Consider the following 17,950-nt stretch of genomic DNA (forward strand, 5'->3'; position numbering starts at 1 on the left):
ATGCCCGTAAGGTGTGGAATGTGCTAATTGTAAAATTTCACAAGAGATCTGAAATGGTTTTGCCAGTCGATAGAGCTTCGTCTGCGCTGGGAGATCTAGAAGTGGTCCGAGCTTTGCAGCGGACCGGCAGGACGCGCCAGGGCGAGTTGCCTGGTCACTTGGAGCTCACCTTGCCCGCTCACATAGCTTAGGTACATCACAGCTCCATATCTTCCTACAGCACCCTCCCACTCTATCTACTTCAACTATATTCTATCTTCTCTCATTGACATAGCCCCTAGACATACTGCAAAATGTCACGGAGATATGATTCCAGGGTACGACCACTATTCCGTCATTCCGTCATTCCGTGACTTGCTCCAGCTAACCCAGCGATGCCCAATGTAGACAACCATCTTCTCCCCCGAAGGTCGACTTTATCAAGTGGAGTATGCGCTCGAAGCTATTTCACATGCTGGTACAGCTCTAGGGATCTTGGCGAAGGATGGAATCGTCCTCGCTGCAGAGAAAAAGGTGACCAGCAAGCTGCTAGAGCAGGACACATCTGCAGAGAAACTCTACACACTGAACGAGTACGCAATTCCTAACGGAGAGAATGGTCCTCATCTTCTTTAACCGGTACTCATCCATTACTAGTAACATGATCTGCGCAGTTGCCGGTATGACTGCTGACGCCAATATTCTCATCAACTATGCCCGACAAGCCGCTCAACGCTACCTCCTCACTTACGGCGAAGAAATTCCCTGCGAGCAACTTGTTCGTCGATTGTGTGACCTGAAACAAGGATACACCCAGCACGGTGGTMTCCGTCCGTTCGGTGTCTCGTTCATCTACGCAGGTTACGATCCTCTGAGAGAATTCCAGCTGTACCAGAGCAACCCCAGTGGGAACTATGGTGGTTGGAAGGCCACTAGTGTGGGAGCAAATAACGCAAGCGCCCAAAGTCTGCTCAAGCAAGATTACAAGGAGGACTGCGACCTGAAGGAAGCGTGTGCCATGGCCGTCAAGGTCTTAAGCAAGACCATGGACTCGACAAAGCTGAGCAGTGAGAAGAGTAAGTGACCCACAATGATTTTATCGTGTTCAGTTCATGACGTGTCGCTTTCAATATGCTTAATCTATTCCCGCATCGTTGGCTGACTGACGTCCTCACCTACCCAGTCGAATTCGCAACGGTGGGAAAGACCAAGGAAGGGAAGATCTACCACCATCTTTGGAATGCGGACGAGATCAATGCTTTACTGAAGGAACATGGTTTGGCCAAGGTCGACGATGAGCCCGAGGCTGGTGATATCAAATAAACTTACGAGACAATGCTCGCTTTCGGTAATTCCATCATACAAATTAGGTTCTGAGATTTCAAATTCCCAAAAATGCCATATTTGAGCCGGTAGCCATATCATTTACAGAGGTTGTTGCAAATGCTGGTGATAGAGCCTGAGAACACGTAGGAGTTGTTTCTGGCCCAAGGGTTGCATTGAAATTGCACTTACATTGTTCGGTGGTGACGTGGCAAGCAACCCCCTGGGGTTCAATAAACAGTTATTATAACTCCAACGCTTCCCCTCGCAGGAATTCTCGCAATCTGATACAGCCCGTTATGGACGACGACCTGAGGGAATGGTCCACGTAGTCTCCCTTCAACTTGTCTGATCCGAGCGCTTGATTAATCCATTCTGGATAGCCCCTGCTCAAGAGAGCCCTCAAATATGACAGTGCGCCCCCTAAAATGCGTCGATTGTTCAAACAAAGACAAAATCGTGCAAAAGATGCGCGAATTTATCACCTGTCGTCTCAACAAAATTTCACGGAGCAAAGTATATCTGGTCTCGGCTCTCTACCATCCGCGAGAGGTTGTTGAGCAACCATGAGAGCTCGCAGCACTAGACGAAGTGATCAGTGGAGAAACACATGTGGGAGACCATGCAGTTTGAACGCCCTGTCTGGCACTTGGGTAAATGAAGTCTTTTATTGCTTCTAGTTAAGCGACAATGACCAGAACCGTGTTGAAAGGAAAGAGGGCTAACCAGATACAGGTGACTCACGTGAGTATATATACATTCGTCAAAGCTGCGGGGTATCGATTCTCATCCCCTGGCCGCTTGCTATTCGGAACCGAGCTTTGGAAACAAAGGCCATACTCAAGGAACCTCTGTGGCAGACAGACGTACATTAACAATGCGAGTCAAGGTAAAATGGCCACAGTAAACGTTCACCCTCGTTTCTACTGGTGGAGCTGGGTGAACCGCTCATCGGGAACGCAGGCGCTTATGTGCTGGGAGTCCTTCAGGCTACGTCCCCGTTCCTGCAACGTCTCAAGGGAATGAATTTTATCATTGGAAGACTATGACCTAGATACAATTAAGTCTGCAGTCGTCAAGACATTTCCTCCAACCATCATGTGGATCTCCCCGACTTCTGAATCGGTCCGAAACGATGATGCTGTCAAACCACAGTCAGGGTGGCACCTGCTTGAGATAGCAGTTGATGAACCAGAGCATAAGCGACAAAATAAAGGCTTTGCAACAGAGGGAATCTTGAAACAAGAAACAGAACCACCAAGAAGGCCAACATTGCCTCGTCCTAGACGCCATTGAGCTCTGACATCTTACTTTCATGAGAGTGCTTTTCTTCGGTCTTCTCGTTCTCTCTGCAACTGGCAAATTTCTTTCTCCAGTTCTAATATGAGCTTTTGCGATCGGTCCATAGAGGCCACAAGTGATCCTCCTTCACGTTTCCACCTGGTCAGACGTTCCAACTCGGCGTTTCGCCGTCGGTACTTGGTTTCGATCTTGTCACAGAGCCGACATTTTGCCGTCTCGTACTCAGTCATATTGACGAGCCTCATGCCACATGTTTCGCCCGTTCGGTACTCATAGTTGCAGCGGTGAGCAAAGCTGGTCCAGCTCCAGTCTCCGCATGCAAATCTCTTTTGGTTGTAGAAGCACATGCCTATCAGACCCGTCAGCGGAGTCCGCTCTGGGGCACTGATCAAACTCACTTGCTCGTCCCGGATCGTTGTTTCAGCTTTTTCGATATATTTGATTGGTCCAATGCGAGGGCCCTACCACTATGCACTATATGATAGGCCACAAATCAAGATGGCCAATTGAGGAACGAAAACAATATAAGAAGCTGAAACGCTTGATATCAAGAAGAAAGCTTTATTACTTATGAGATTCTCTGATGTTGCCAGGTCTGAAACTGACAATGATTGAAACTACATATAGACGAGGGACTGAAGGGTCCTATTTATGTTTCGTGGGATCTACCATGTTACAGTTCAGCTAGTTCCCTATTGTACGTGTCCATCCAGTCCATCGTCAATCAGGGAACTCCCTCAGCACACAATGGCTTATCGAATCCGGCGAACTATCATCACATCCGCATCACTCACCTCGGGTCACCCTTGCGGTTGGCTATGAGGCCTTCGCCAAAGTAGTGGGGTCGCAAAAAAATGCTCAAATGGACCCTCCATGAGGCAATGGCAATGAGTGATTGCTTCATGATGCATGAATCTTGTCGTCGTGGCCATTTCTTTTCTTCTTTGGGGTTGAATTGAAATTTCGAAAATGCCTCATTCAACATCACTCGCTCGTCCAGATTGGATCACCGTTACTGCCTTGGCTACTCGATTGATTATCCCCGCTTCGTTCAGGTAAATACATTTCATATCAAGCCGTCTTTACGAACCAAGCACTTCCTTTTTTGTCTTCTTGAGTCAGACCTGCATGAATGCGCTGTCTCGTGCCAACTACGGTGCCGTCTTGCGATCAAACTTTGGCTACGTCCAGGATGCACCTCGCATTCTAATGAGCGGGATGCAGGCTTCCATTTCTCGGTATACCAGCCCGGTCTATCCGATTCAAGCCCAGGATTTTACCAGGAAAACTCGCTCACAACCAATCGATCCTAAGCCTTCTTGAAAGCTCTGCTGTGAACGCAGGACGAAACTCAAACTTGGTGGCTTGTGAAGTAACACGCCCATGAAGTACTTTTTCCGTCTATCTGTTTCTCTTTTGTTCATTTTTCTTCTTGCCGACTAGGGCATTCAATGCCCTCAGTCCGTACATTGGTTCTTCCATCCATCCACTGCAGGGTATCATACCTTGAGTCTGCAGATGTCTTCTGGATTCCGCGTCCTCCCGTTTCATTGTTGCAGCCCAGGTTTATCGCTTTCCTAGTGGCAAAAGCCGCGTCACTAAAGCATATCCATTGGCATTCATGGCACCATTGCCATTAGTCCTTGAGGCTGATGTGATGAAAGTGGTATGATAAACTTCAGTTTCTGCTGGGATGCGTTTCTTTCAGCTGATCTCTTACATCTGCAGACGAGTAATTCTGCATTTGCCCCCACCCATGTGCAGGCTGTGGCTTCACCCGCTTGCCTCGCTCGTCACAGTTGATAGGGCATTACATGATCCGTTGAACATGGCAGAAATTGACCGTGGTGAGGTGCACACACTGTCCATACCCATGCATCTGCGCTAGAGCTCAGAGTCTCTCTGACGTGGCGTCCTTCGTCTGGCCCAGGAGTTATGAATTCATGTACCTTGAGACCACTGTGGGTGCTCCAAAGTCGAGACCATCAATTCGTAACTCTAGATCACAGTTCGAGGAACTCGTCTCGTCTGCCTTCAATCGGAAAGGCCTGGGTACTACCTTAGGAACGCCACTTACCCGAGCATCCTTGGCCGCCCTCTAATGCAATCAATTTCAGCCTGTTTCTTTGTTCTGGTGCGGGATCGTCGGACAGCTTCATTTGATGATCCTTGAGTTGAGGGCTCGAGCAATGGATTCAGGCTGGGATATCGGTTGCCAACTCAGCGGCCGTCAAGTGCTGGCTTGGTAGCCGCACCAACAGCAGGGAAAGCCCAGTATGCTACTGTGGAAGGACGACCAAGCCTACCTCCATAACGCGATTTGCCAACTTTCTAAGAATGGTTTACACATCTTCTACTGTAGCGTGCTATGATCTCAACAGCAAGGATCAGGCTGAGCTAGTCTAGCATCGGCCCTTGCCAGCCAGCCAACGTTCCTCTCTCATGCGGGAGTCTAACTGGTTTAACCCAGTTGGCATGGATTCAAATGGTCAGTACGAGCCTCTCGGCGCCCTGTTAATACATCCCATGAACGTTGGAATTGAATTTTACGACGCATATGTACTTCCCATCATATTGGGTTCGTCCGGTCCCGTGATCATTAAGCCGACGGAGGCTCCTGCACATTCAAGGAGCGGGTTTTTTGCAGGTAGCAAATGGAAACTGTTATTCTCAGCAGCGAAATTTTAAGGTAAGTGTGCATTTCTGCCGTGTTATGCCTACGCAAATGTATTGGCTAATGGTGGAATGCATGCGAAAAGCCATCATTTGGCTGTGTCCAATAAGTGCTCTGCACTCGCTGGCAGCTACATGCAGCTAAAAGAACACCCCAGGTAGGTAGGTGCCGGCTGCACAATTAGAGCTCAGAGTGTCTTAGTCAAAGCATGATTCGCCGACAAGCAAGACAGCGCCAATTGAATCATAATACCTAGATGCTAGGTCGCATATGCAAGTTCCCTTGTGCAAGTGTCCACTTAGGTGCTTTCCTTCCCATTCAGACAGCCTTGGATTAAACATGTCAGTACTGTTGTCTACTCCGGTCAAGAGGCCTAGTCGACACCCCCGCCCAGCCTATGCTCGAGAGGAGGAGTAATCGCAACTATCGCCTAGTGAGGTCGATATGCAAGCAACCACAAATGGGTCTCCGGCGGTTCATCATTTCCTGAAAGTGGGCTTGAGAGTAATCAATACCGGAACCTGGTCGTCTCTGCGGAGATGGATGAGCCTACCGAATCCCAGAAAGTTACGATAACATCGATGCCTGCATCTGGTATTGCTCAGATGATTTCCCCGACAGTATTGACGTGGTTGAACAGGTTGGATTTGTTATCGAGCCATCATCTCGCCAATCGTAGGTGCGTCGTAGTGTCAGTTGCGCGAAGGAATCATTAATCTCCCTACTTAGCCACGCCAGGACTAGATTGACGAAGACTGACCGAACAGTTGTACTTCTACTTTGATCAATGTATCCTTCTTTTTGTTAGATCCTATCACTGCTCAGGAAAACAATTGCTGCGCTGGTTCATGTAGCTTGCTTGAATATGGCAAAAGGAAGAGAGACAAATGTAGCTCTCCAAAGAATAGGACAACCTTTGCTTGCAAGCTACATACTTGGAATGGAAATCCCTTAATCCAGACCTGTCCCTTTATGTCGTTGTACCACCGTCATCACGTGGCAGAGCAGGTTTCAAAGATACCGTGCAGAAGGATGACGTCAATATGATTGATGAACAAAAAGCGTCGACTGGACGCGATCTCTTCCCAACTCCTTTAACATCTCAGACCATTATACGTCCAATCTTTAGAAAGGCAGGTCTTCATGAAAGATGCTTGAGATGAACTGTTTAAGACTAATTGTGTTATAGTGATAAGTCTACCCCGTCGTCTACAATTGGCATTACTAGTCTTCCCACTTTAAGAAACTGCCTTATTCCTACGCTTTATCCTCTTAGACCGTCACATAAATCCTTTGAATTTTCTCATCATGACGATGCTCAAAGGCTTCATATCAATTGGTCAATTGGGCCACAGCGCCGCCAGAAACGCCCGCCGAATCCAATTCCAGTCTGGCTTTCAGGCACCCGTCAGTGCTGTGCCACAGAGGAGAGCTTTTCGCTCGCTTCAATGCTTGCGGACATCCAAAGAGCAGCCAAGAATGCATAGCAGAAACGAGCTAGATCCCCAGCGATCGGAGGGCACAAAGACCGGTACCGACAACGAAGTCGCAACCCATCACGCGGCCTACGATCCCAAGACCACTTCCCCGGAAAGCGAAATCAATCAAGCTGAGAAGGAAAGCGAACAGGGAGGCAAAGTCAGCAATCCCTTGGACGTAAGTGCTGCAAACAAAGATGTTAGCGGAGCACGCGATCCGCAAGAAGGAGGGCCGGCCCACAACGCAGAGAAGGAACCGAGCGGGAGAGGATCGCCAAGGAAGGGAAGAGAGGTGCACGTCGGAGGTAAAAAATAAGTGCAGTCTTACGTTGAGGTAACTCAAGGCGCAAGGCGTGGCTGCCAGACTCAGCATGAATATACACTTTGATCTTGTCGCATATGTCTCGAAAGCAATACTCTTCCTGGACGGCAAAGGATATCTAAGAGCAGATACCTTCTCGCAATTGTCAGATCACTAATATGATACTACGATAATAAAGAGAATATATCAAACAAAGTATGCCTTCGAGGCAGGTGCAGACCGAAGCTATTTCTTCCCCCCGTATTTGATGATGTCACTGCCGCCCAAAATCCATACTTTCTCGCTACCAGGAGGAACATCACCGTCCAGAGCTTTGAGGCCTGCATTGACCGCTGCTCGAGCAATAACGTCTGCATCTTGAGCCCACCCATTTTTCAACCCCGAATGAACTTTCCCGGCAATGCCAGCAATGAAGCGGAATGCAGCCTCAGCTGGTCGACTCTCCTCCCGGTGGCCGGAGATCAGACCTGGGCGCAAAATCACCGTTCGCTCAAACCCCAGGGCCTTTACGTCTTCTTCAATCTCCCCTTTCATACGGGGATACGCGAAAGAAGACGTCTTACTAGCCCCGCCTGACGAAATCAGGACATAGACTTTCGTACCGGCATCGCGCGCTGCGCGAGCCATTTCTACATTCAGACCATGCTCCACCTTGTACTGATTCTCGAATCCACCGGCGGCTGCACGAGTAGTGCCAAAGGCGGATATGAAGATGGATGGAGTTGGAGTGAGAGAAGAGAGATGAGCAGCCCAGCGAGATGTATCATCGGATACAAAGGTGGTGAGCTTTGTCTGAGGTGCGGCGCCAGCAGCGGATGGAGTGCGGCGAGTGATTGTATCCACCCGAGCTACAGCGGGATTTTCAAGAAGGCTAGTGAGGATGTGACTGCCCTAGGAATTTTGAACGTTGAGTGAAGGAGATCTGCATGTGGCGGAGAGAGAGCTTACCACCAACCCAGTAGCCCCTATCAATGCCACATTCGCCATGGTATCCGGGTATATACAATGCTATCGTAGTAGGTGTACTGTACCTCTCAGTACAAAGTACCTCTGTTTGTACAATGTGTCCAAACGCCAGGGATATGGCTAGCAGAGATCACATTCCCCAGGCGCGATCGATGACGTTCGAACCGGGGCTAGACTTAGATGGGGTGCTTATGCCTCAGGCACCAGGAATAACGCACGTGCATGCTATCTGACTAATGCGGGGAGGGTCCGAAGACGGAGGATTTCCCCCAGTTTGCCGCTGTATCGATAACGCCGATAAGAAATTGCGTGATTGCCGCTAGCCGCTTTGGGCAAGGCCCTGGGACATTTTCTATACTCCAAGTCCGTCTTCTTATTGCCATTGCCCCCCTCCTCAGCGTGTGTGGTAATTCCTTCGTTTTTGTCTTTCTCTTGTCATCTGCGAGGTGTCCACTGAGTGTGTTTGATACCTAGACAAGGAAACCTCAAGATGGGCTCTGCTTCACCATCTTTGTCTGCCCTCGGTGGCCCTACATATGTCACCGCCCAGACGTTGATCCAACAAGTCGCCTACATCCTCAGCGACAAGATCTTCTCCTATTCGCCTGAATCTTTCGATCTGGACAACGCTCTGCGTGAATGGGCATCGCGTCAGGAAACCAATGCCAATGGCGAATCTACCGTCGTCAAGGCTATGGAGACCCGCCAGGGTGCTGGTAACATCGCCCTCGGCTATCTCTTCTCTCAAGATTTTGATCTGAAGAAGCGTCATGTCCCTCAGGGTATCGTTGCTTCCTCGGCCACTCTCCCTTACATGCGCTCGGCTCTGGAGCAGCTATCTCTGTTGTATTCAGTCGCTAGCCCTGTTGCTGCACACGTTGCCGCCGTTGATTACGCTGGTGAGGATGGACTGGTTTCGGATTATGCTTCCGCGCTCTCTCTCGCTGAAGAGCTTGGCCTGGGTCTTGTTTCAAGTGCCTCGGTGCATGAGGCTCAGCATATGGCTCTGCTCACGACCCTCCTTGCTTCCGTTTTGCCTTCTGTTCACATCTATGACGGTGTCCGCGTTGGTCGTGAGACCACCCGTGTCATTGATGTCCTGGATCAGGCGGGCGTTGCGCGTACCTACGAAGCCATTCGAAAGACCTTGGATGAGTCCCGTAACCGCCACCTTGACACACAAGGAAAGGTTTTGGACTTGCTCACGTCTCTGAACGGCGAACTTGGCACAGAATATGGCCTTTTCGAATACCACGGTCACGCCGAACCCGTTTCCGTTCTGGTTGCTTTCGGTACCGTCGAGGCGTCTCTCACTGCGCAGGTTGCTCGCTCGTTGGCAAAGGACGGTGTCCGCGTCGGTGTTGTCAATGTTCGTGTTTACCGTCCTTTCGTTGAGGAGGAATTCCTGCGTGTTCTCCCACAATCGACCAAGACTGTGGGTGTCCTTGGTCAGGTTATCAATGAGCAAGCCGTGCAAGAGCAAGGTGTCCGCTCCGCCCTTTACGAAGACGTGCTTGCGGCTCTGACCTTTGCGTCTGGTCGAGAACATGCGCCTACCTGTGTCGACATCAAATACCCCCGCTCTCAGCGTTGGGACCTGATAAACACTGCCGCTGCCTTCCAACTCATCTCCGAGAAGCCTATTGTTCAGCCCAGCGGAGAAAGCGCTCCTCTCCAGCTTATCGACCCTGCTACCGTGCATGAGTACACTTTCTGGGATGTTGACAGCTCTGTTTGCGAATCTGCTGCTGCTGTTCTTTCTGAGGCCCTTGCTGCTGATTCCGCCAGCAATGTCACAACAACCAAGTCTCACGACAACCTTATTCAAGGAGGAGCCGTCCGTATCGACATTCGCAAGAGCTCCAAGATTCTCGATACTCCTTATGCTATTACTGCTGCAGACACGACATACGTTGGAGACATCAAGCTTCTTGGAGATATCGATGTTGCCGCCTCCATCAAGGACAAGGGCAAAGTGATCATTAACGCCCCTGGCGTCAAGGACGATGAGTTGGAAAAGAAATTACCCTTGGGCTTCAGACAGGCTGTTGCTCAGCGTGAAATTTCTCTCTACATCATCGATCAATCGGCGGCCGGTGCCTCTGCTCCTGAATCCGCCATCCTTCAGTCAGCGTTCCTTAGAGTGGCACTTCCCTCTCAGGAAGGCGTCGGCCTTAAGAAGCTTTCTTCCATCACCGGAAACTCCGAGGCTCTTGAGAATGTCACTAAGGACCTTGACAAACTTCTCCGTCAGATTGAGATCCCTGAGGCTTGGAAGACTTCCGAAGAGGGAACTGAGGTTACTCAGCTTCCCAAGGATATCTCCATCAACAGCTTCGTTCCCTTCGACAAGGACGAAGCGGAGCCAGCTCCTCTCCTCAATGATTGGCAGGCAGCAGCCAAGGGCATCGCGTTCAAGGAGGCTTATGGCACCAAGAAGGCTCTTCGTCCCGAAACGGCCACGAAGACTTTCACCGTTCACGTCAAGGAGAACAGACGCTTGACCCCTGTCACTTATGATCGGAACATCTTCCACATTGAGTTCGATCTCGGTGACTCTGGTCTCAAGTATGATATTGGCGAAGCCCTGGGTGTGCACGCTGAGAATGATCCTCAAGAAGTTTCGGAGTTCATCACATTCTACGGTCTCAATCCTGACGATGTAGTCGGCGTTCCTAGCCGCGAGGACCCAGCTGTTCTTGAGAACCGCACGGTCTACCAGGCTCTCGTCCAAAACGTCGATATCTTTGGTCGGCCGCCTAAGCGCTTCTACGAAGCCCTCGCGGAGTTCGCCACCGACGAGAAAGAGAAGGCCGACCTTCTCACTCTGGCTGGTCCTGAAGGTGCCGTGGAGTTCAAGCGCCGCGCTGAAGTTGACACCATCACTTTCGCCGATGTCCTGCTGGAGTACCCCTCAGCTCATCCTGATTTCAACGACCTGATCCGCATCGTCGGCCCCCTGAAGCGCCGCGAGTACTCCATCGCTTCCTGCCAGAAGGTGACGCCCAACTCAGTTGCTCTCATGATCGTTGTCGTCAACTGGGTTGATCCCCGTGGCCGCGACCGCTTTGGTCTCGCCACCCGGTATCTAAGCCGACTGCAGCCCGGCACTCCGGTCACTGTCAGCGTCAAGTCCAGCGTGATGAAGTTGCCACCCAAGTCCACTCAGCCCCTTATCATGGCCGGCCTTGGAACGGGTCTTGCTCCCTTCCGTGCCTTTGTGCAGCATCGTGCCCTCGAGAAGGCACAGGGCAAGGAGATCGGAGCAGTGCTCTTGTACATGGGATCCCGTCACCAGCGCGAGGAGTACTGCTATGGTGAAGAATGGGAGGCTTACCAGGAAGCCGGTGTCATCACTCTTCTTGGCCGTGCCTTCTCTCGTGATCAGCCTGAGAAGATTTACATCCAGGACCGTATGCGCGAGACTCTGCCTGAAATCATGCAGGCCTACATCCGGGAAGAGGGTGCCTTCTACCTTTGCGGTCCCACATGGCCTGTTCCTGATGTGACTGCCGTGCTGGAGGAGGCCATTGCCTCCGAGGCCAAGAAAACAGGCAAGAAGGTCGACACTCGCAAGGAGATCGAGAAACTCAAGGATGAGGAGAGATATGTTCTTGAAGTTTACTAGATGGATTTCGTTTGGAGAGAGTTGTTAAGATTTCCGCTACGTTTCCCACACCGCTGCCATTGTGCATGATGTGACGACCCATTTGTCCCACTTCAGTTTAGCGCTTCCATCATGAGACTCAACGATAGATTTGGATTTCGTCGATGACAGTTCTTCAACTCATGTCATCTACATAGACTTTAATTGCATCTCAAACGTGAATCGTTCATTCGGAATCCAATGGGTATCTGCTCTATTCCTCTATACTTGCAATGTAGACTTAACTGATAGCACAAGGCTCACGCCAACACCTTCTATCCCCAAAACAGACACGTATCCATGCAGAGATAGGAAAGAGAAAAGTATTATAAACAATGAAAAGTAAAAATGGACACGGTCCTTCCAAAGTATCTATGCTCGTCCCACGGCTCCTAACTTCGTCTTACCATAAGCCCCACCTTTTTCCTTCCGTAGCTCCAATGCTCGCCGATACGGAGGTGCCGTAGGTGGCTGAACAGGATCCAAGTTGACATAGTCCGGGGGCAAGGAGTATGAAGCATCAGAGTCCCAGGAAGAAAGATCGCCACAGGCGATGAACGGAGGAATCCATCGGTTCTCGATGGCGAAACGCTGGGGCTTATTTGCCAGGGACGGGATTGAAGATTGCGGATGAAGCATGCGAATTTGAGTTTGTTGGTTTGAATCAGGTGCAGACATCGTCGCTGCTTCCGAAAGTGTGACTGTCTCTCTTTGTGATACACTATCCTCGTCGGGTACTTCGACTCCAATGTTGCCGTCTGCAGACACGGGCTGTGGTACTGCTGCGCCGCCAAAGAGAGGGTTCTTCAATGCTTCCATTCCGACTGAGCCGTCATGAATGGCTGGAGGAATAAAGCCCTCGCAAACCACGAAGGCTTCTAAACTGCTCGCGCGACTGCTTCTCGGCTTCGCAACACTCACTTTCTCGAAAACGGTGCGGAGCTGTGCGTAGATGAGGTCGACATCGCGGCCTCGGAAGATCTTGGCTACGAACTTGCCTCCTGGCCTTAAGACGCCCACTGCCAGGTTTAATGCGGAGTAGAGGAGCTGTGACTGAATGTAGATGTCCAGATCGTGCAAGCCGGTGACATCCGGTGCACCATCAGAGATGACGAGATCAACAGGGTGGGGTTGTTGAATGGCCGTAGGGGTGGAGTAAGATGCTGATTCGTAAGCTTCAGGATCGAGGGCACGAAGGAGCAGAGGGATCGTAGACGGATGTGTGATGTCGGCTTGGAGCGTTGTGATGCCTTCCAATGGCGCCATGGGTTGAAGGTCAATCGAGACGATCTTCACGTTTCTTCTGGGCTTCAACTGGGCGATTTCATCCTTCCCCTCTTCTTCGGCTGGCCCCTCACTCTCCGACCCATGATCGATTCTTCTCAACGCCTCGCGCTCTTTTCGCTTTTTCTCGATCCACGCCCGCCGGCCAAAGCTTTCTCCCTTGATCAGAACTCGACTGAGGACTTGACTCCAACTTCCTGGAGCGGCGCAAAGGTCAACGACTCGTGTCACCTTCTCGGGGTTTTCATGTTCGAACAGATCAAATTGTTCATCGATCTGAATCAGTTTGAAAGCGGAACGGGCACGCCAATTTTGTTCCTTTGCGAGGCGATAGTAGGCGTCACGTTTATCTTTGGAGGATTTCCCCATTTTAATGAATTGACAACGAGCCCCCACAGGCACCGGGACTGCAAGGCAGTGGCAGATGTATCAATTGCTCTCCAGCTGGATCCCTGACAGAAATTCAATGTGGGGGAGACGAAGCGATAAGATTAAAATCCGCGAAAAGGCGGGCTTCATTTTCTGCCGCTTTTTTTCATCTCCGCAAGCAAAAAAGATCATCACCGCTTCCATTGATTTGCGTCGCAAGCCACGATTCTTCCACTTGACACCCTTCAGGTCGACACTGGAAATCATGGGCCAAAAAAGGCAGCGCGACTCGAAAAGCTCGACCTTTCACGCCAAAAAGCGGAAGAAGGCCGAGAACGCGACGGCTGCACCTGATCCAGACGACGGCTGGGACGGTATCGTCGGCGCGGACGAGCTGAACTGGAAGGAAGTATCTCTTCCTGACCGTTTCGAAGATGCCGGAGGATTCTTTGGTCTGGAAGAAATCGAAGGCGTTGATATAGTGCGAGGTTCGGGCAATGGAGAGGTTAAATTCAAGGTACGCTGAGATAGGAGCTGGCTGGTTGAAGAATGATGTATTGACACACAATAACACCAGGCTGTTGCTGGGAAACCGAAGAAGTCTATTTTGAAAAAGAAGGCGCCAGAGGGCCAGGAACCCAAACACGATGACGAGTGGTCAGGCTTCAGCGACGAGGACGCGGACCAGCCAGAAAGCCATTCCTCTCCTGCCGTAGAGGAACCTGAAAAGTCGGACACGAAGGCGGACAAGAAGAGCGAGAAGAATGCCGACAAGAAGGAAGCCAAGGATACAAAGAAGAAAGAAACTAAGGCTGCGAAAAAGGAACAGAAGGAGAAAGGTTCGGCAATTCAGCATGATACGAGCATTGCAGGCGGCCTTTCTTTTGCCGCTCTTCAAGATGAGGAGGAGGATGATGGTGTCGATGTTTCTGCTTGGGACTCGTTGGGTCTCTCCCCCGAAATACTCACCGGCCTGTCCAAGATGAAGTTTGCCTCTCCGACATCAGTGCAGGAGGTTTGCATACCTCAGATATTGGAGGGACATGACGTTATTGGAAAGGCTTCTACGGGTTCCGGAAAGACGCTGGCATTCGGTATTCCCATCCTTGAACATTATCTCGAGAAGAAACGCGATGATATTCGTGCAGGGAATGGGAAGAAGTCAGAAAATGGCTCAACTCCAATTGCTCTGATACTGTCACCCACCAGAGAGCTTGCTCATCAGTTGTCGAAGCATATCGGGGAGCTTATCGCCCAAGCTCCGGGTATTAGTGCACGCATTGCGCTTTTGACTGGTGGACTCTCGGTGCAAAAACAGCAACGTCTACTGTCCGGTGCTGATATCGTGATCGGAACACCAGGTCGAGTGTGGGAGATTATGAGCACTGGGCAAGGACTGATCCGGAAGATGCAGCAGATGAAATTCCTTGTCGTCGACGAGGCCGATCGCCTTCTGAGTGAGGGCCACTTCAAAGAGGTTGAAGAGATTTTGAACGCTCTGGACCGCGTCGAGGATGGCGAGGCTCCAGACGGTGAGAATCAAGCATCGGAAGAGGAATCTGATCCTAGCTCTGAAAGACAGACATTGGTTTTCTCCGCGACCTTCCACCGTGATCTGCAACAGAAGTTGGCTGGTAAAGGGAAGTGGACCGGAGGAGATGTTATGGATAAGAAAGAATCGATGGACTACCTGCTGCAAAAGCTGAACTTCCGGGAGGAGAAGCCCAAGTTCATCGATATGAACCCTGTCTCGCAGATGGCCGACAACCTCAAAGAGGGAATTGTCGAATGCGGCGCCATGGAAAAAGTGAGTTCTCGTTGAGCTTCGGTGATGTAGAGACTAGGACTAATGACCTTTCAGGATCTCTTCCTCTACACACTACTTCTATACCATCCCAAACACCGGACACTCGTCTTCACCAACTCGATTTCTGCCGTCCGTCGTCTCACCAAACTCCTTCAAGCTCTCGAACTCCCGGCCCTTGCCCTTCATTCATCTATGGCCCAAAAGGCACGACTTCGCTCGGTCGAACGTTTCTCTTCGCCCTCATCTGATCCCAGTTCCATCCTAATCGCCACTGATGTAGCGGCCCGCGGTCTCGACATCAAAGGAATAGACCTCGTCATCCATTACCACGCACCCCGAACAGCAGATGCCTACGTTCACCGCTCCGGCCGTACAGCTCGTGCTGGCGCATCCGGTAAGAGCGTCATTATCTGCGGACCCGACGAGATGGTGGGTGTCGTCCGTCTCGCTGCCAAGGTGCATGCAAACATGGCAAATGGCAAAAAGCTGCCGCTGGAATCATTGGAGCTGGACCGTCGCGTCGTGTCACGCGTCAAGCCCCGGGTTTCCCTCGCCAGCCGCATCACGGATGCTAATATAGCCAAGGAAAAGATTTCAGCGGAGGACAATTGGCTGCGCAACGCCGCGGAGGACCTGGGCGTTGAGTACGACAGCGAGGAGTTCGACGAATCCAACGGCAAAGGGCGGGGTCGCGGCCGTGGTCGTCAACAGAAGCAAAAGGAAGTAGGAAGCGTCACTAAGGCCGAGCTGGCGGGGTTGCGAGCGGAGTTGAAGCAGTTACTTTCCCAGCGGGTGAATGTGGGCGTTAGCGAGCGGTATCTGACAGCTGGGCGTGTGGATATCGAAGCATTGCTCCGTGGGGAAGGCAATACATCATTCCTGGGGCCTGTCGATCCACTAAACTTTTAACCTGTATGTATATACTATATCAAAGATTAATTGCCTTGAACCATCACATTGGGTTTCAGTCACGATAATTGGGCGTTCGTCACAAACCGCTGTGGTAGCATACATCGACGGACAACTCCGCACCCATAAGGCTTTCTACCTTTGCAATATCACCCTTTTGCCATCAGATAATAAACAGACAAAGTATCGTAATCTCTCATCCCAACAAGGCTCCTCTCATGCTAACGCGAATCCTTACAACCGGTTCAGCTTGCATCTCCGACAAGCTCGAATCCCACACTGTCCACATTGCAAGATATAGTTGGGAAGTTGGTCATGGCACTCCTCGCACTGATGAGCCCCAGGGACGCGTGGCCAGAACTGTTCGTGATCGCATTCATGTCTTTCAAGTAACTGCTGTACCATCTGCTGGACTTGCTCTGGTCTCGCAGGCTGAGCAGGTTGAGCGGGGTCCCTGCCGCGGTCAACGAGATAGCGGGCTCGATCAACCAGTCTGTTCTCGTCCCACAGCTCGCATCGACACTGCCGCCATTTCGTACCGCACGTGTAGCAGAATTCCGCGCCGCACCGACAGCTGAATGTTATACGGTTAGAGTCAAACTGGGCATGGAGATGAATGATAACCTTACGTGATGTGATTGCAACCAGTTCCAAGCTCTATCATGTTTCGGCATTGAAAGCAACGCCGCCAACCCTCGCGCTCGGCCAGTYGAAGGAGCTCTTCGTCTTCGTCCGGGCAGTCACCCTCGTGTGCGGCCTTCTTGCACCGCATGCATGTTCTGGATGAGCAATGACTGCACGTACCGATGTAGGAGGACACTGAATACGGGAAGATGTATTTCGAGCAGGAAGCGTTTGAGCAATAGGTACGATGCGGATCGCTGAACTCAATGGCCTTCTCTTCAAACTCCTGGCTCCGGGCCAAGCCGAGGAACCCACTGACAAGCGAGAGTGGAATTTCCTTTCTGCAGCAACGAGGTGGGAACAGGGTCTCGTCTGTCATTGAGTCTTGGAAGAGCCTTACCGCACAAATCCGGCAGTATATGTGATGGCATGGTGCTGGGATTGCATCTGTGGAAAGAACAAGTTCAGTGCACACAGCACACTCATGGCGAGGTTCCTCGTCGGATTGGGCAGGGATGCAACAACGCTTTGGGTTCCTGGAGCTTTCAGCCTGTGCGTGCTGTCTAGCAACTCTCGTGGGGAAGAAGTCGAAATAGGCGTCTGCAAGCGTCAAATCAATGAAGTCCTTCATTTTGTCTTCAGAAATCTGGACCGCAACTGATTGATCGTGGGGCTGTGGTGGGGGTACAGGCTGTCCGGACAGTTCGAGAGCGAGTCTATGATCATCAGAGGCGCGCAGCTCTTCTTGTCGTGCGGTGGTTACTGCGACGCCGTCATCGACCACAGCTCGAGCAATGCTTCTCGCAAGTCGCTCATCCTCGAGAGATCGGTTGTAGCTGTCTATCTCTTCTTGCCAGAGGTGAAGAGCAAGTTCTTCGTCTGACACTCGGCCTGCGGGCTGCTTACCCTTGGTTCGGTTCATCGTTTCCGTGATGTCCTCGCGTAGGATGTCGAGAATTACTGCGGAGCTAGCCACATCCATGCTTGGTAATGTAATAAGTACTGAGGTGTATAAGAGGCTTGGAGATGGGAAAAGAGGAACAGAAACTTGGGGTGTCTGGGATGGATGAAGAAGGGGAAGGGAGAGTAAGGGAGATGGATGTGTTGAGGTGAGAGAAGACTGAGCAGAGAGCAGATGTTTGGCCATTCACTGAGAGCAGCATATGATTTCCAGCTAGACAACACATTCACTTGAGAACCCCTCTTATGTCATTTGCACTTTGTCTTTGAAAGTTAGTGTGACTTGACAGAATCAATATGATTCATA

The 17,950-nt window shown here is 50.9% G+C and overlaps 8 protein-coding genes across 8 annotated transcripts; 4 read left to right on the plus strand and 4 right to left on the minus strand.

The window, feature by feature from the left end:
- Positions 1–293: 293 nt before the first annotated feature.
- pre9 (proteasome core particle subunit alpha 3) lies at positions 294–1,302 on the plus strand (the record flags this gene model as incomplete). The annotated part of the gene is made up of 4 exons (XM_043304412.1): positions 294–317; positions 388–572; positions 637–1,055; positions 1,163–1,302. The coding sequence occupies 4 exons, from the start codon at positions 294–296 to the stop codon at positions 1,300–1,302; spliced, it is 768 nt and encodes a 255-aa protein (XP_043160347.1).
- A 1,313-nt stretch (positions 1,303–2,615) lies between these two features.
- On the minus strand, positions 2,616–2,951 carry Asppvi_008547 (uncharacterized protein; the record flags this gene model as incomplete). The annotated part of the gene is made up of 1 exon (XM_043304413.1): positions 2,616–2,951. The coding sequence occupies one exon, from the start codon at positions 2,949–2,951 to the stop codon at positions 2,616–2,618; it is 336 nt and encodes a 111-aa protein (XP_043160348.1).
- Positions 2,952–6,586: 3,635 nt separating this feature from the next.
- Asppvi_008548 (uncharacterized protein) lies at positions 6,587–7,072 on the plus strand (the record flags this gene model as incomplete). Its single annotated transcript, XM_043304414.1, has 1 exon — positions 6,587–7,072. The coding sequence occupies one exon, from the start codon at positions 6,587–6,589 to the stop codon at positions 7,070–7,072; it is 486 nt and encodes a 161-aa protein (XP_043160349.1).
- Positions 7,073–7,303: 231 nt separating this feature from the next.
- Positions 7,304–8,065, minus strand: Asppvi_008549 (uncharacterized protein; the record flags this gene model as incomplete). The annotated part of the gene is made up of 2 exons (XM_043304415.1): positions 7,304–7,969; positions 8,027–8,065. The coding sequence occupies 2 exons, from the start codon at positions 8,063–8,065 to the stop codon at positions 7,304–7,306; spliced, it is 705 nt and encodes a 234-aa protein (XP_043160350.1).
- Positions 8,066–8,534: 469 nt separating this feature from the next.
- On the plus strand, positions 8,535–11,672 carry Asppvi_008550 (sulfite reductase subunit alpha; the record flags this gene model as incomplete). The annotated part of the gene is made up of 1 exon (XM_043304416.1): positions 8,535–11,672. The coding sequence occupies one exon, from the start codon at positions 8,535–8,537 to the stop codon at positions 11,670–11,672; it is 3,138 nt and encodes a 1,045-aa protein (XP_043160351.1).
- A 390-nt stretch (positions 11,673–12,062) lies between these two features.
- On the minus strand, positions 12,063–13,343 carry Asppvi_008551 (tRNA methyltransferase TRM7; the record flags this gene model as incomplete). The annotated part of the gene is made up of 1 exon (XM_043304417.1): positions 12,063–13,343. One exon carries the CDS (start codon positions 13,341–13,343, stop codon positions 12,063–12,065), a length of 1,281 nt encoding a protein of 426 aa, XP_043160352.1.
- Positions 13,344–13,608: 265 nt separating this feature from the next.
- Positions 13,609–16,059, plus strand: mak5 (ATP-dependent RNA helicase MAK5; the record flags this gene model as incomplete). The annotated part of the gene is made up of 3 exons (XM_043304418.1): positions 13,609–13,860; positions 13,921–15,150; positions 15,205–16,059. The coding sequence occupies 3 exons, from the start codon at positions 13,609–13,611 to the stop codon at positions 16,057–16,059; spliced, it is 2,337 nt and encodes a 778-aa protein (XP_043160353.1).
- A 234-nt stretch (positions 16,060–16,293) lies between these two features.
- Positions 16,294–17,665, minus strand: Asppvi_008553 (BRcat and Rcat domain-containing protein; the record flags this gene model as incomplete). The annotated part of the gene is made up of 2 exons (XM_043304419.1): positions 16,294–16,633; positions 16,689–17,665. The coding sequence occupies 2 exons, from the start codon at positions 17,663–17,665 to the stop codon at positions 16,294–16,296; spliced, it is 1,317 nt and encodes a 438-aa protein (XP_043160354.1).
- Between the last annotated feature and the right edge of the window lie 285 nt (positions 17,666–17,950).

This window comes from Aspergillus pseudoviridinutans (assembly GCF_018340605.1).
Source record: "Aspergillus pseudoviridinutans IFM 55266 DNA, scaffold_6, whole genome shotgun sequence".
Classification (NCBI taxonomy): Eukaryota; Fungi; Ascomycota; class Eurotiomycetes; order Eurotiales; family Aspergillaceae; genus Aspergillus; species Aspergillus pseudoviridinutans.